This window comes from Berghia stephanieae, chromosome 2 (assembly GCF_034508935.2).
Source record: "Berghia stephanieae isolate SIO BIC M18660-M18661 chromosome 2, UCSD_Bste_1.3, whole genome shotgun sequence".
Classification (NCBI taxonomy): Eukaryota; Metazoa; Mollusca; class Gastropoda; order Nudibranchia; family Aeolidiidae; genus Berghia; species Berghia stephanieae.
In genome coordinates, this window is record NC_088361.1 from 113,818,108 (window position 1) to 113,833,107 (window position 15,000).

At 33.6% G+C, this 15,000-nt stretch overlaps 1 protein-coding gene and 1 long non-coding RNA gene across 6 annotated transcripts in view; one reads left to right on the forward strand and one right to left on the reverse strand.

Moving 5' to 3' along the window:
- The window catches only part of LOC144966299 (uncharacterized), a 12,348-nt gene extending 3,070 nt beyond the window's left edge, over nt 1-9,278 (forward strand). For all 5 annotated transcript variants that reach the window (XM_078902523.1, XM_078902522.1, XM_078902519.1 and 2 more), the window contains exons 3-6: nt 338-665; nt 2,994-3,123; nt 4,948-5,096; nt 5,497-9,278. In XM_078902523.1, coding sequence (XP_078758649.1) covers nt 338-665; nt 2,994-3,123; nt 4,948-5,096; nt 5,497-5,868 — 979 coding nt within the window. In that variant the 3' untranslated portion in view covers nt 5,869-9,278. The remainder of the gene's footprint in view (nt 1-337; nt 666-2,993; nt 3,124-4,947; nt 5,097-5,496) is intronic.
- LOC144963828 (uncharacterized) overlaps nt 1-15,000 on the reverse strand; it is a 181,481-nt gene that overhangs the window by 90,782 nt on the left and 75,699 nt on the right. The window lies entirely within an intron of this gene.

The window sequence follows — 15,000 nt, forward strand, 5'->3', positions numbered from 1 at the left end:
GTTTCCACAACAGTTTAATGTTTGACGGCATGCTGACAAATCCTGATCCTCAAAGCTAAAAACAGTTGGTGATTGTTGTGAGCCTGTTAATTCTTTCACAGCGATTGTGTTTTGCTTACTGAGTCCAGTCATAGCTGCCCGCCCATAAATATTTGTCTTTTATCATTTTTTTTTGTCACATTGAAAGGATGGTGTTGAATAAAAATTTTTTTTTTAATTTGCTGTGGGTTTTTTTTTCTTCCCATTTTATATTCTTCTCTCCCATACCCCTAAAAACCATTTTAATAAAACAAAACAAAAAAGTTTCAATTTATTTTCACCTTTTTATTATCCACAGGCTCGTATCTTCAGCCAAGTACTGCTTTGTTGGCATAAATGTGAACAGCAAGGAAGCGCTCCTCAACCAAACATGTCAAACAAATAAAACCCACATGACGGAATCTTTGCTTGCAACAGAATTTCGTCCTGATGTCCATTTTGATCAAAAAGGGCGCAACTCTTCCCTGGTTATGAACAAATCATCTGTTGACTTTTGCTACATCTTTCGTCACGTTTTGAGAGAAACCCTTCCTTCTGATATTAAGAAAGAGTCACTCCATTCTAGATTCTCCTGTGATTATGAAGATGTCTGCAAAGGAAAAGAAACCAATAAGATAATTGACAATGTAAGCTATTCACCTCATTCTTTTGATTCTAATCTAAGATAAGATTCCCTTTATTCATTCTCATGGGGAAATTTTTCTTTAGGGTCTATTCCAAGGGAAGACTGGAATAACCCAGGCGTCAGCCGCAGTGCAGCACCGCAAAGTGAGCTAGGGCGAGGTGACTTGCTCAAGGCCACACAGCGCGGCGGGTGATCAAACTCGGTACCTTTCAGGTACGAAGCAAAGACCTTACCTCTGAGCTGCGCTATCTTTTCAGAGGTTTTTGGTTTTAACTCTAACCTGATATTTGAAAAAAAAATGCATGTTACAGAGTACGTATCCACGGTAAACACAATGATTAATGTCTAATTACAGTTATTTATTTATTATTATTATTTTTTTTTTCTCTATTCATGATGGATCAAGAAATTATATTAACTAAACAAAGGGTGAGGCATGCTGCCTGTAGTAAGGCTTTAGTACAATATTTGGACAAAGATAATGCTGCATTACACTAAGGGGACATCAAATTTGACATCCACCTCATCCATCTTCAATAGGGTGAGGAAGATACACATGCAAAATTCCTTTCCCTATTGAACCCTCGGATTTAATTTAGATATGTTGTGAGTATAATAGACCTGTAAATTCTCAGTCAATTAACTGAAATCAGTCAATTCGTCAAATTCAAAAATTTTTAAAAAGGAAAGAAAGAAATGAAGAAGAAAGAAAGAATTCATGAATCGTAGTCGAATGACCGTGAAGTAATTAGGAATGTTCCACAGCGCTACGCATAGCTCAAGGACCATTTATATTTACGATGGATATATTGCCACGGCTAAGCGACGCTTCTTAGAATTGCCGTGTCTGAACACACCCTAGTGTATTTTCACATAGCCTTCGTGAAATTATCTTTTCACTTTCCAAACCTGTCGTGATCCCAATGGTAGCCAATTTTAACGGAGCCGCAGAGCGATAAATTCCACTGTTTCGTGTAAGCCAAAATTGACCACATTTACTTGGCAGAACCTAAAAGTATTAAAAAGTTTAATGCGAATGCCGGAAGTGAGTTATGAAGACACCTTCAAATCGAAAGTTATATGATTGCTACAAGCACATCTCGATTGCCTCACGTTGTAAACAAACTGGTTGACCGTTTCTTCACTGATGGGGGTACCTAATTATAAGAAACAATTGTAAGTAGCCTAATTAATTCCCACGTAAATTATTTTTCTGCCATTGTTTTGCTCAAGTGAGCTTGCTGTTTACTATTCATCTCGATTCTTTGGATTTTTCTGATACGAAGAGTTTCAGTGAGGTTCAGTTTCAGTCTCAGTCTCAGTCAATTTTTATAGAGCTCATTTACAGTTACAGGTCTAGTATAAGAATGTACCAATACCAAGGAAACTCCATATCTTAGCACATTTGCCAATAAAGTAGTTGCACCAAAAATCGGATCGGAAGGTCCTGGGTTCGAGCCTCGCGTTGGAAAAGGCTCTTTACTCACATGCTCTAACATTACTCAGGTGTGAAATTAGTACCTGGCCGTTAACAGCGTTGTCTTTGTCCGAAAAATTGTAATATCGCCTAATAGTAATAGGCATCATGTCCCGTCCTACATGTTAAATATTGCTGTTGACCAGGGACCCCTTGTAAAGCGCTTTGAGCACATTTAGTGGATATTGCGCTATATAAAGCTCAAAGCTCCAGCTCAACAATCTTTGGCATTCAGGCTGATTTTGCAATGTTGTGACTGTTACTTTTTTTTTTTTTTTTTAGTGAGACAGGTTAGTTCATTTGTAGACATATATGGATAGTAAAAGCGACATCATTAATATCCTCTGGAAAGGTCTTTTTTCTGTTTATGAAGTACACTCTGAATTAAACAAGCAGGAAAGCAGTGGGGGTTGCTGGTTAGATTCTGCCATCCCATGTTTGTTGTCACTTTCTACCCCTGTCCGGGTATATGATGAACTGGTTTCACCCGTAGTTGTTTCCTGGTGCGCTAAAGAGACAGTTGGACATGAGTATGAGAGCATCTACTATTTTTCTTCTCCTAGATGCTGAATTGACCTATATGTGTCCGGAGCGCTGTTTAACTTCTAAACTTATACAAAGAATTTATTTTTCTCTCTTCTATTTCTTCTCTCAATTCCACCACTGCAAGGTAATTTTATAGCTTCTATCTTGATCACATATGACATTAGGTCATAGGTCAACCATATGTTACTAATATAAGACGGCTAACCTTCTTTCAAGATAAAAAGAAACTTTAAAGAGACCATCGACTATCAACATGCGACTTAGATGCAAATTATTTGTCAATTTTTATAATAACATATACATTAGGTTGCCCTTAGAGGAGAGATTGGCAAGCTTTATTGTTGTGAGGAAGACAACTGCAACACAATTGATATGATGCCAAGGACTCCTGCAGAGAATCAAATTTGTTACAATGGCGAAAGCAATTCTTCAAATGGTAATTCTTTACAAATTATTTAAATTTTAAGATAGATTTTAATGAATCTGTAATTCTGTCTTTTTTTTTTGTATTAGGCATAGTAGATAACATTTATCAGGGTCTCATTATGAATTCTTCCTAGAGTCAATCATACTTTTTGTAGTATTCATATTTTTATCAAATTAAATTTATTTACACACCAGTGATTGTCATTGATTAATTGAGTGTGTGTGTGTGTGTGTGTGTGTGTGTGTGAGAGAGAGAGAGAGAGAGAGAGAGAGAGAGAGAGAGAGAGAGAGAGAGAGAGAGAGAGAGAGTGTGTTTCTCTATCAGAATTATCTGTATGGGATCTTATAATGAGATGTTTTAGTGAATTATTATTTGCTGTTTTTGTGTATGACTTACTTGACTTAGATGCCTTTCGCGTCTCGACCGAAAGATCGGGTCGCCTTGGCTGTTTCCAGTATTTCCTGTGTGAGGTGTCTCCAATATTGCCGGTCCTCTGCTAGGGTTCTCAGATTTTCAAGGTCCCCTGCTGTTATGAGACTAATGCTTTGTCCAAGTGTTGTGAGGTTTTTGTTTAGGATCACATGGAGTGTTGTGATCCGTCTTCCTCTGAAAAGGTTCCCGTGTTTTTGGAAATATCCCGACATGGCTTGGTTAGCTGGTATGTTTTTGTCCCTGCGTAGTATGTGACCGAAAAGTTGCCATCGTTGTTGTAAAATGTCAAGGGAGATTGGTCTTTCTTTTGTGATCTTATAGAGTGATTCATTTGAGATCTTTTTTGGGTATTTGATGTCCAGTACCCTTCTTAGCTGTGTGCGATGGAAAGCTTCCAGATGTTCTTCTTCGGATTTTGTCAACGCCCAAGTGCCGCAGTTATACAGAAGTACCGGTTTTACAAGAGCACGGTACAGTTTCAGTTTGGTTTTTCTCTTTATTTTGTCACCTCTAATCCATACATTGGTGAGTTTACTGAGTGCGGCGTTTGATAGCTGTTTTCTTCTTTGTACATCCTCGGTGTCTCCAATTAGTGAGCCGACTTTCTTTGTTCTTTTCCATTCCTCTTTGTTCCTCGATATTGTTGTAAATTCGGTTTTATTGGCATTGACTTGAAGGTTATATTTCATAATAATAATAATAATAATAATAATAATCTTTATTGTCCAAATTAAAGGCAATTCATGTGAGGTAAACAATGCTCAGTTTGGTTCATGGTATGAACATCAACACATTTACAAATACAGACACAGCCATACACGAACATACACGCTTGCACATTGTTTCTACACGTGTATACAAAAGAAATGAGCGTACATACAAACACATATACATACATACATACATACATACATACATACATACATACATACATACATACATACATACATACATACATACATACATGCAGACATACATACAAACCAGCATATCATCGTATATGCATGCCTACATTCATACATACATACATACATACATACATACATACATACATACATACATACATACATACATATATACATACACACAGACACACACACAGACAGATAGAACGATACGATATATTTGCTGGGACAGCAGATAACCATATTATAAATATAGTGTCTTATATTAAGAAGAAGATGGCAATGATTGTGATGATGATGATGATGATGATGATGATGATGATGATGATGATGATGATGATGATGATGATGATGACTACGATAATGATGATGATGATGATGATGATGATGATGATGATGATGATGATGATGATGATGATAGATGATGATAACGAGGGTATTTTGTATGATGTCTATATTTGCTGGTGTTGATCCAATATGTGTGTGTTTATTTCAGTCATTCTTGAGTCATGTGGGCACCCCGATACATACTGCATAACCAGAACCCTGACTGACAAGGACAGACATGTTGAGACATATTCATGTGATAACCACAAATCCTGTGATAAGCTTGACCAACATGGAGCCTACAAATTTTGTCACAAGGTGAGTTTCATGTAAAGAAAAAGTACAAACATCAAGCTAACTGAGGCTGTAGATGGTAAAAGTATTGAGCAGAGATAAACAAGTAGATAGATAAATGAACACAGTTGACTCCGCTTAATCGCACACCCTCTGGAGTTCGTGTTAGTGTGTCGATTAAGCAGAGAAGCTACAATTAAGCACCAGCTTTCATGTGGCCTTTATGTATGACTTTCCTCTCTGAGTTTTCTGCGGGATTCGGACCGTCATGTTCAAGATATTACCTCATTAGAAGTTGGGTTTTTTTTGGTATCTTTTTTCTTTTTTTTTTGGTTGTTTTTATAAATTCCGTTAGATGATGATACTCAATTCATAAAGTTATCATTCTCTATTTCTCTCTTTTGTTCCCCACTTTATTCATCAGAGTCAGGATGGGAATATCACCGAAAAGTTATGCTGTTGTGTCACCAATAAGTGTAACAGACCTACTGATCCATCAGTTATTTCACAGGGGGTCAGATCTCAACTTGACTCAAGCACAGACTCGTGGATACGTGTTATACATCCCATTGCTAATCCAAATGCTGCAGATAAGGATAAAAGTACAAACCTTGTGAAGGGTCTCGTGGCATCCATTATAATGGTGGCTCTCATTGGTATTGTAGTGTTACTCGTCTTGGCATATAAGAAGAGGAAGAGGAGAGACGGGAGTGTCCGCAGTGACCCCAATGTCATTATGCAGTACGAGAGATTGTCCTGCTCAGATGCAAGTTTGGAAGGTTCAGTTAGTGTTTGATACCTTTTGGTTTTTTAGATTGATTGATTTTAATATTACTTTTTATAATTGATTAGTTTATCAAATTGTAGAGAAGTTTATACTAGTGTCAATTATCTTGAAATTGATTGTATTTATGCACTATACTTTTTACTTCCATTAACGCATTGTGACACATTTTTATGTTGAGAGCTAAATCGTAATGCCATAAAAGAGTTGAGGCAATGAAAATTTAGATTATCAATTTTTTTCTCTCATTTCATAACATAGGATTGGACGTCATAGAAAGGCGATTAAAATTTTGAAATAAGATTTATAAACCTCATTTCAACGATTCATTGAACTGTGATGAATTTACAATATAGTGATATATCATGTCATTGATCTTTTTCAAACGTGATTTTATAATGAAAGATTTTAATCATACTCTTTACTTTTATGTTGTAGTCATTTGTATCACAATATATCTCAATCTGATACACTAGTGTTTTTTTAAGCCTCATACTTAATTTCAATTCACTTCCCATCATCATTTAACCTTCACATTTTTGTCTGATATTTAATTTGAATGAATTTCTCATCAAAATTTAATCTTCACATTTATTTCTGATATTTAATTTCAATTAATTCCCCTTCATAATTTACTCATCACATTTATTTCTGATATTTAATTTCAATTAATTCCCCTTCATAATTTACTCATCACATTTATGTCTGATTTTTAAACTAATTTCTTTTTTTTCTATCATCGTTTTTATGTCACATTTATGTGCGATATTTAATTTCAATTCATTTCCCCATCATCATTTAGTCAGTAGTTGTGTTTTATATGTTGATACAATACATCACGTCCGTAATAATGTTTTCAGTTTTTAAAGTAGTTTTGTTTCTTACCGGTTGATTCAGTCGGGTTGATATTTCAAAGTGTAGTAATGGAATGGTGCAGCCTTGTGACAAAACTCACTGAGTTAGTGTAGTAACACTATAATTTTAGTTTGAATTGAAAGACTGACAGGCTTTGGTTATACTTTATTATGAAGGAAGAGCAGCACTTTATAAAGGGTTTAGTGTATTTAAGGCAGAGGCCAAAAAAAAAAGATTGCGCATGATTGTCGACTAACTTGATATAACAACTGTTTTATGTCTGGGGAAGACTTCACATTATAAAAATGTTTTAGAACATTAAGATTTACTCTTGGCTATGATATGCTTTGAATATGTTCTCATTCATGCACATGTATTGTCAATTTCTGTAACATTGTGGAACTTATGCATAATTTATAAAATAACATTTTTTTTTGGAATGAATTCATTGCATTTATAACTGCCAAATGCCTTTTTGCAAGATTGTTTGTTTTCAGCTTTTGATCGTTTGTGACAGAGGTGACCAGCGGGTGGTTGGATGGGAGCATCACCCTTGAATCATATACCTATGATGTTCGCATGGGTGTACGATCCGATAGTGATGTCGTTTCTTCTTCTCTTTACTAGCCTATCCTGCTTCTTTGGTTTGTGATTGTATTTTTGACAGGGGATATTTTTTTTTTTATGTAAATCTTCTGCCTGTTTGTTCTTGGTTATTTATAATTTAGCTTATGATATCTTTAGGTTATGATTTTGATTTACATTTGTACTATTTTTGTTAGATTGCTTGTTTTTTTTGTTTCAGCGGTCTCTCATATAGCCTCAATTGTGTTGGAAGAGACCTAAAGCAACAAACAAACAAACAAAACAGAGGTGACCAGCTGTTTAAACATATTGACATGAATCTTTATAATATATGAATATATTTTTTAATTTTATGATTTTTTGACTTTGAATTTTTATACCTTTATAGATATTTAGAATCGGTTTTTAAAAGCCCTGTTTATATTTAAAGCAAGGATATCATGCTGACTGTGGCACTAAACAACATTGAAAAAATGGATTAGAAGCTTCAATTTCATCCACAAAGGCTAATGATGTGGACATTTTGGGTTTCCCCATTGTCAACAAAACAAAATGAATATGAATAAGAGAGTAATGATGAATATGAGATGAATGGATGTCGGTGTTTAGGTTTTTGAAATTTTGCTCAAAGTGTAAAAAAGTATGGAGTCCATAATATCTTACCCTGTCATGATTTTATATATTTCCAATATTACGCTTTAGAAAACAGCTCCCTGTTCAAATATTTGTTTGCTCTACAAGTATGGAAACATTGGTTATCATGATGTTGAAAAAAAAAACACAATTTCAACCTAGTAAAGAATATGATGTGTTGCAATATATTTCTTGATGAATAATTATTGATATATATCCGTTCTTCACTTTTTCTGAATATTTTTCTTAAAAGTTGCACATGTTTTAAGTCTAATTCATGTCGCATATATTATGGTAATAAATTCAGTTTTTGATTTTTAACTTAAAGGATCATAAAACTTGGAGATTATTTTGTAGGAGAGTTATTTAATTTTTATTCTCGCTTAATGCACAGTTTGAATCTCAAAATCTTGACAATTTTTGCTTTACAAAATTTGTTACTTTTTATATGTTATTCCCCTAAAACCATATTTTTCACTCTTTACTGGGTCTTTACATTCTAACAGTGCAATAACCAAAACATAAACAGATGATAAAATCCTTTCCTCGAACATGCCAACAATTTCATTTTAATTTTACTTTTACTTTTTACACTACAAATCATTGGCCATAATATTATACAAAATGAACGTTGAGGTTGTTATATGCAAACATTTTCAACATGTTGTTTCTATTGTCAACTTCTGTGTCTTCTATCCCCTTATATCTGTTTTCTAACATGCTTTCTGGATTTGTCTTGGAATGAGATTACTTGGTTTTGTCCTGGCCCTGGCCGGAGTCCTAGCCGGGAGGGAAACAGTCAAATGCATAGTTATTGTTTTGGGAGATGATATTTTTTTCCTTGTAAATCATCTCTCTGTTATGTATTATTATTAAATTTGTTATTTTCAATGTATAATGTAAGCATTTGAGTGTATTCCTCTAGTGCTTGTGTCCGGATGAGACTTATAGGTGATCTCAAACTAAGTACATTGGTGGTATGCTCTTGGAATCTACATCTGATCCCTTTTTGTTCCTGCGGGTGGTTGGATGGGAGCATCACCCTTGAATCATATACCTATGATGTTCGCATGGGTGTACGATCCGATAGTGATGTCGTTTCTTCTTCTCTTTACTAGCCTATCCTGCTTCTTTGGTTTGTGATTGTATTTTTGACAGGGGATATTTTTTTTGTCTGTAAATCTTCTGCCTGTTTGTTCTTGGTTATTTATAATTTAGCTTATGATATCTTTAGGTTATGATTTTGATTTACATTTGTACTATTTTTGTTAGATTGCTTGTTTTTTTGTTTCAGCGGTCTCTCATATAACCTCAATTGTGTTGGAAGAGACCTAAAGCAACAAACAAACCTATTTGTTCCCAGTTTCCCTATGTCTTACTTTTTCTTGGGTGCTTTAATTGTAATTCTAGAACTTTTTACGATCCCATTTTCTTCCTTTTTACTGGTGCTGATATGACCTTAATGTGTTGCAAGTGCCGTAAAACCCTTAAAAACAAACAAAAACATTTCTATTGTCAAATTAAGATTTGGATATCACTTAAAGCGATTTGAATCTATTTGTAAAATGTACATTGAAAATATGGTGTTGTTTCATCTTTGTTTTATATGTTTTTTTTTTTTTAATTTTAAACAAATTTTGAAGCTTATTTGCGATTTGTAGCTTAGCAATTTTTCTTCTTTTTCCTTTATTTCTATCAACTGGTAAATCTGGTGATTCCCTTATGAGGCTTTCCATCATTGCCCTAAAAAAAATATGACGATTTGATTTTTCCTTGCTGTGACCTCTCACTGATATGTAACTATTGAATCTACTTCTAATCTCTGTTGAATTAATTCTCTTTGTTTTATATTTTCTTTGCTGCCTAATAGCTACGTATAATTCTTTTGGCTATTCTACCATCTTCCTGGGTGGGGATCCTGACCTCCCATAGCGGGCAGGGAGGTACATACTGTGTCTTCTATCCCCTTATATCTGTTTTCCAACATGCTTTCTGTCTTTGTCTTGGAGTGAGATTGCTTGGTTTTGTCCTAACCTTGGTCGGAGTCCTTGGCTGAGAGGGAAACAGTCGAATGTATAGTTCTTGCTTTGGGAGATGATATTTTTTTCCTTGTAAATCATCTCTCTGTTATGTACTGTATTATGTTTTATTTACATGTTATATTTGATTTTGCGGGTGGTTGGATGGGAGCATCACCCTTGAATCATATACCCATGATGTTCGCATGGGTGTACGATCCGATAGTGATGTCGTTTCTTCTTCTCTTTACTAGCCTATCCTGCTTCTTTGGTTTGTGATTGTATTTTTGACAGGGGATATTTTTTTTTCTGTAAATCTTCTGCCTGTTTGTTCTTGGTTATTTATAATTTAGCTTATGATATCTTTAGGTTATGATTTTGATTTACATTTGTACTATTTTTGTTAGATTGCTTGTTTTTTTGTTTCAGCGGTCTCTCATATAACCTCAATTGTGTTGGAAGAGACCTAAAGCAACAAACAAACAAAAAAAATATTTGATTTGTTAACATTTGAGTGTATTCCTCTTAGTGGGGACCTGTGCTTTTGTCTGGATGAGACTTTTAGGTGATCTTAAACTAAGTACTTTGATAGTGTGCTCTTGGAATCTACATCTGTTCCCTATTTGAACAAATTCCCCTTTGTCTTACCTTTTCTTGGGTGCTTTAATTGAATTCTATAACTTTTTACTATCCCATTTCTTCCTTTTTACTGGCGCTGATATGACCTTAATGTGTTGTAAGCGCCGTAAAACCCTCAAAAACAAAACAAACCACCATCTTCATTTTATACTGGCGCTGAAATGACCTGAAAGGTTTGTATAAGTCTGTAACACTTCCAGTAACACACAGACATCCCTTCTGGCAGAGATTCAGATGAGTTGCTGATGTCTGCTTGAAAATTCGAATGGAGCCAAGCAGGGCACAAATAGATTGCTGTCATGCCGAACCTCTATTCTAATTTTTCCTTGGGTTGGTCCCCTTTGTCTTACTTTTTATTAGTTGGCTGTGACTTGAGATTTTTACAGGCAAAACTTAACTCTAAATGTATCAAGTTTAGCTGTGCTTTATCCTCCTGTTCTTATGCTGATCATCAGACCTGTAAAATGTTGAATAATTGCTGGATTTCTAACAGTTTTACCACAATCTTTATACTCTTTTTTTATGGTGTACTTTTTATTTTTTTTTGGTACTTTATTTAAGCATTTTGACTTAAGACATAGCATGCTTTCCATTAAAAAAAATTCAAGACAATTTTGTCGGCTATACTGACAAGTCTGTGATCATTTATGTGGTCTATGAAGATTGAAGTGCTCTTGAAGTTACTAAAAATTGAATTGAGTCTCAGATCAGATTTATCTCCACCCATTGTATATAATGAGGTAGGTCATTGGAATACATCATCACAATGATATGGGTTCGCATCTCGTATTATCAATGAATTTAAATATGGAAAATGAAATGAATGTGTTGTTATCTTGCATCAATAAACAAATTGTGTGTGTGTGTGTGTGTGTGTGTTTGTATGTGTGTGTGTGTGTGTTTGTACGTGTGTTATTTTTCAGTTGTTTTTTTCTGTGATGCTATACTTTTAAATTCCAAATATTTTTATTTGTTTCTCTCCAACAGATTTATTTTTCTGTCATTATATTGTAGACCTGTCTTACTAAAAAAACAAACCAGAAATACACCAAAAAACCCCCAAAAAACACACCCCCCCCCCCAAAAAAAAAAATATTCTAAAACAACAAACAAAACATAAAGCTTAACAAAATATCTTTTGTTACACCTTCACAACATGCTTTAAGAGAGTTCAATTGAGGCCTGATATTTTTTATTTTGCATTAATGTCCGATGTTTTGTGTTCTGCTAATTTATTATTTTTTAGGATGCCATTTTATGTTTTTCCTTTGAACACCGTGATTTCCAATAGCTGTCTTTTGAAGTATTATTTTATTAAAGTGAAAATGAACTAAAATGAACATAAGTCTATTCATGCACACATAGGGAGAAGCTGAAATTGTTTTCTCAAGATCATTAGATACATATTTGAATGGATAGCCATCTCCACGATGAGTATATAACTATTGCCAAGCTGTATTTCTTCCTCTGTTTAAGCTATTTTGGTACGAGATTGTATTAATGGATAACCATCTTCACGATGAGTATATAACTATTGCCAAGTTGTGTCTCTTCCTCTGTTTAAGCTATTTTGGTACGAGATTGTATTAATGGATAACCGTCTCCCACGATGAGTATATAACTATTGCCAAGTTGTATCTCTTCCTCTGTTTAAGCTATTTTGGTAGGAGATTGTATTAATGGATAACCGTCTCCCACGATGAGTATATAACTATTGCCAAGCTGTATCTCTTCCTCTGTTTAAGCTATTTTGGTAGGAGATTGTATTAATGGATAACCATCTTCACGATGAGTATATAACTATTGCCAAGCTGTATCTCTTCCTCTGTTTAAGCTATTTTGGTACGAGATTGTATTAATGGATAACCATCTTCACGATGAGTATATAACTATTGCCAAGTTGTGTCTCTTCCTCTGTTTAAGCTATTTTGGTATGAGATTGTATTAATGGATAACCATCTTCACGATGAGTATATAACTATTGCCAAGTTGTATCTCTTCCTCTGTTTAAGCTAATTTGGTAGGAGATTGTATTAATGGATAACCGTCTCCCACGATGAGTATATAACTATTGCCAAGTTGTATCTCTTCCTCTGTTTAAGCTAATTTGGTAGGAGATTGTATTAATGGATAACCATCTCCACGATGAGTATATAACAATTGCCAAGTTGTGTCTCTTCCTCTGTTTAAGCTAATTTGGTACGAGATTGTATTGAAAGGGTTTGAATATGGGTTCTTATGAGTTGAAGATAAACACTCCAAATAGAATCCTACACTGCTTGCTAAATCACGTGAGCCATTTTTAATGGTCTTATATAAATGAGTGCAATATCTAATTTGTGCATTTTTATTTTTTGTTCGCATTAAAATATTGTCCAATTGATAGTTTATCATCGCATATCTATTATGATCAATTTGCATTTGAGATTATTATTATTATTATTATTATTATTATTATTATTATTATTATTATTATTATTATTATTATTATTATTATTATTATTATTATTACTATTATTATTGTTATTATTATTATTATTATTATTATTATTATTATTATTATTATTATTATTATTATTATTATTATTATTATTATTATTACTATTATTATTGTTATTATTATTATTATTATTATTATTATTATTATTATTATTATTATTATTATTATTATTATTATTATTATTATTATTATTATTATTATTATTTTTCTTTTATTATTATTACTATTATTATTATTATTATTATTATTATTATTATTATTATTATTATTATTATTATTATTATTATGATTATTATTATTATTATTATTATTTTTCTATTATTATTACATGTATTATTATTATTTTTCTATTATTATTACATGTATTAATACTATTTTGTAAAATTATAAAATTAATTTTTTTCCTCGCATTTTTCTTTTAGCGGTGTCTGGCATTGTCTGATATACACCTTTTTTCAGATCTTGCAGGTGGACTCCAATTGATGTCCACAAACTGAATTAATTACGTCGGATAATAAGAATCTCACTGAAATTTATTTTATTGATTGAATTGTGTCCCCTCTTCCATTATGCCAGGGAAAGGGATCTTTTTTTTCTTCGAAATTCCTTTACTCATATGCTGATTTTTTTTTTCCTTTTCAGCTTTAGAATCTCAATCAAAGCGAAGAAGTCTCGGGTTTATGAATCTTAGACAAGATTAAGGTCTCCGTAATTATTTCATATTTGAAGAAAAATAATTCTGTTCAATTTAACCGACATTTTTGTGTATATAGTTAATCAATTCTCATACCGCGATGTGTGGAATTCCCTTCATGGCAGAGGAATATTGGCCACCACTCAAAATCGAAATAATAAAGTAAGAAGTAAATTCCATAATTTGGGCCCCTTGACCTTTATTGACCGGGTAGGTCTCTCTTTAGGTGGGTTCTTTTGACCTCCCATGGCGGGCGAAATTCCATCTTCCTTCATCTGTTTCCACTTTCCATGTTACTCTATTTCTTTGGTCTGAATTGAGATTGCTTGGTTTTTCCTGGTTTTGTCAGGGATCTTTAGTCTAGAATGTAGTCAAATGTATAGTTCCTTTATTTGAGAGATGACATTTTTTTCCATCTCTCTATTATGTACTTTTATAGTTTTTAGGATTGATTATATTGTACTTTTTAAACAATCGAACATATCCTTCAAAGCGGAATTCTTTGCTTGTGCCTGCATGAGACTTTTAGATAATGTCAAATAGGCACATTGACAGACTGGTCGTAGAATCTTCTTTGAGCTAGTCCCCTTTGTCTCACTTTTTATTTCGGTGCTTTGAACTTCAAATCTTCAAATTTTCCCTGTCGTCTTCGTTTTTACTGGTGCTGAGCGGGTGGTTGGATGGGAGCATCACCCTTGAATCATATACCTATGATGTTCGCATGGGTGTACGATCCGATAGTGATGTCGTTTCTTCTTCTCTTTACTAGCCTATCCTGCTTCTTTGGTTTGTGATTGTATTTTTGACAGGGGATATTTTTTTTCCTGTAAATCCTCTGCCTGTTTGTTCTTGGTTATTTATAATTTAGCTTATGATATCTTTAGGTTATGATTTTGATTGACATTTGTACTATTTTTGTTAGATTGCTTGTTTTTTTGTTTCAGCGGTCTCTCATATAACCTCAATTGTGTTGGAAGAGACCTAAAGCAACAAACAAACAAACAAACAAAACTGGTGCTGAAATGACCTAAAAGTAAAAGTGTCGCCAGCACTGTAGAATCTCTAACAACAAAAACTAGGTCTTTCTTGAGGGTCTCTTCTATCCTTATGCGCTGTTCTTTCTGCCTTTGTCTTTGAATGATATTAAGTTAAGTGTTTTTACTTAGGTCATGACTGCGGTTTTTCATCAAATGCAATCAAATGGGTTCATCATTTTTGTC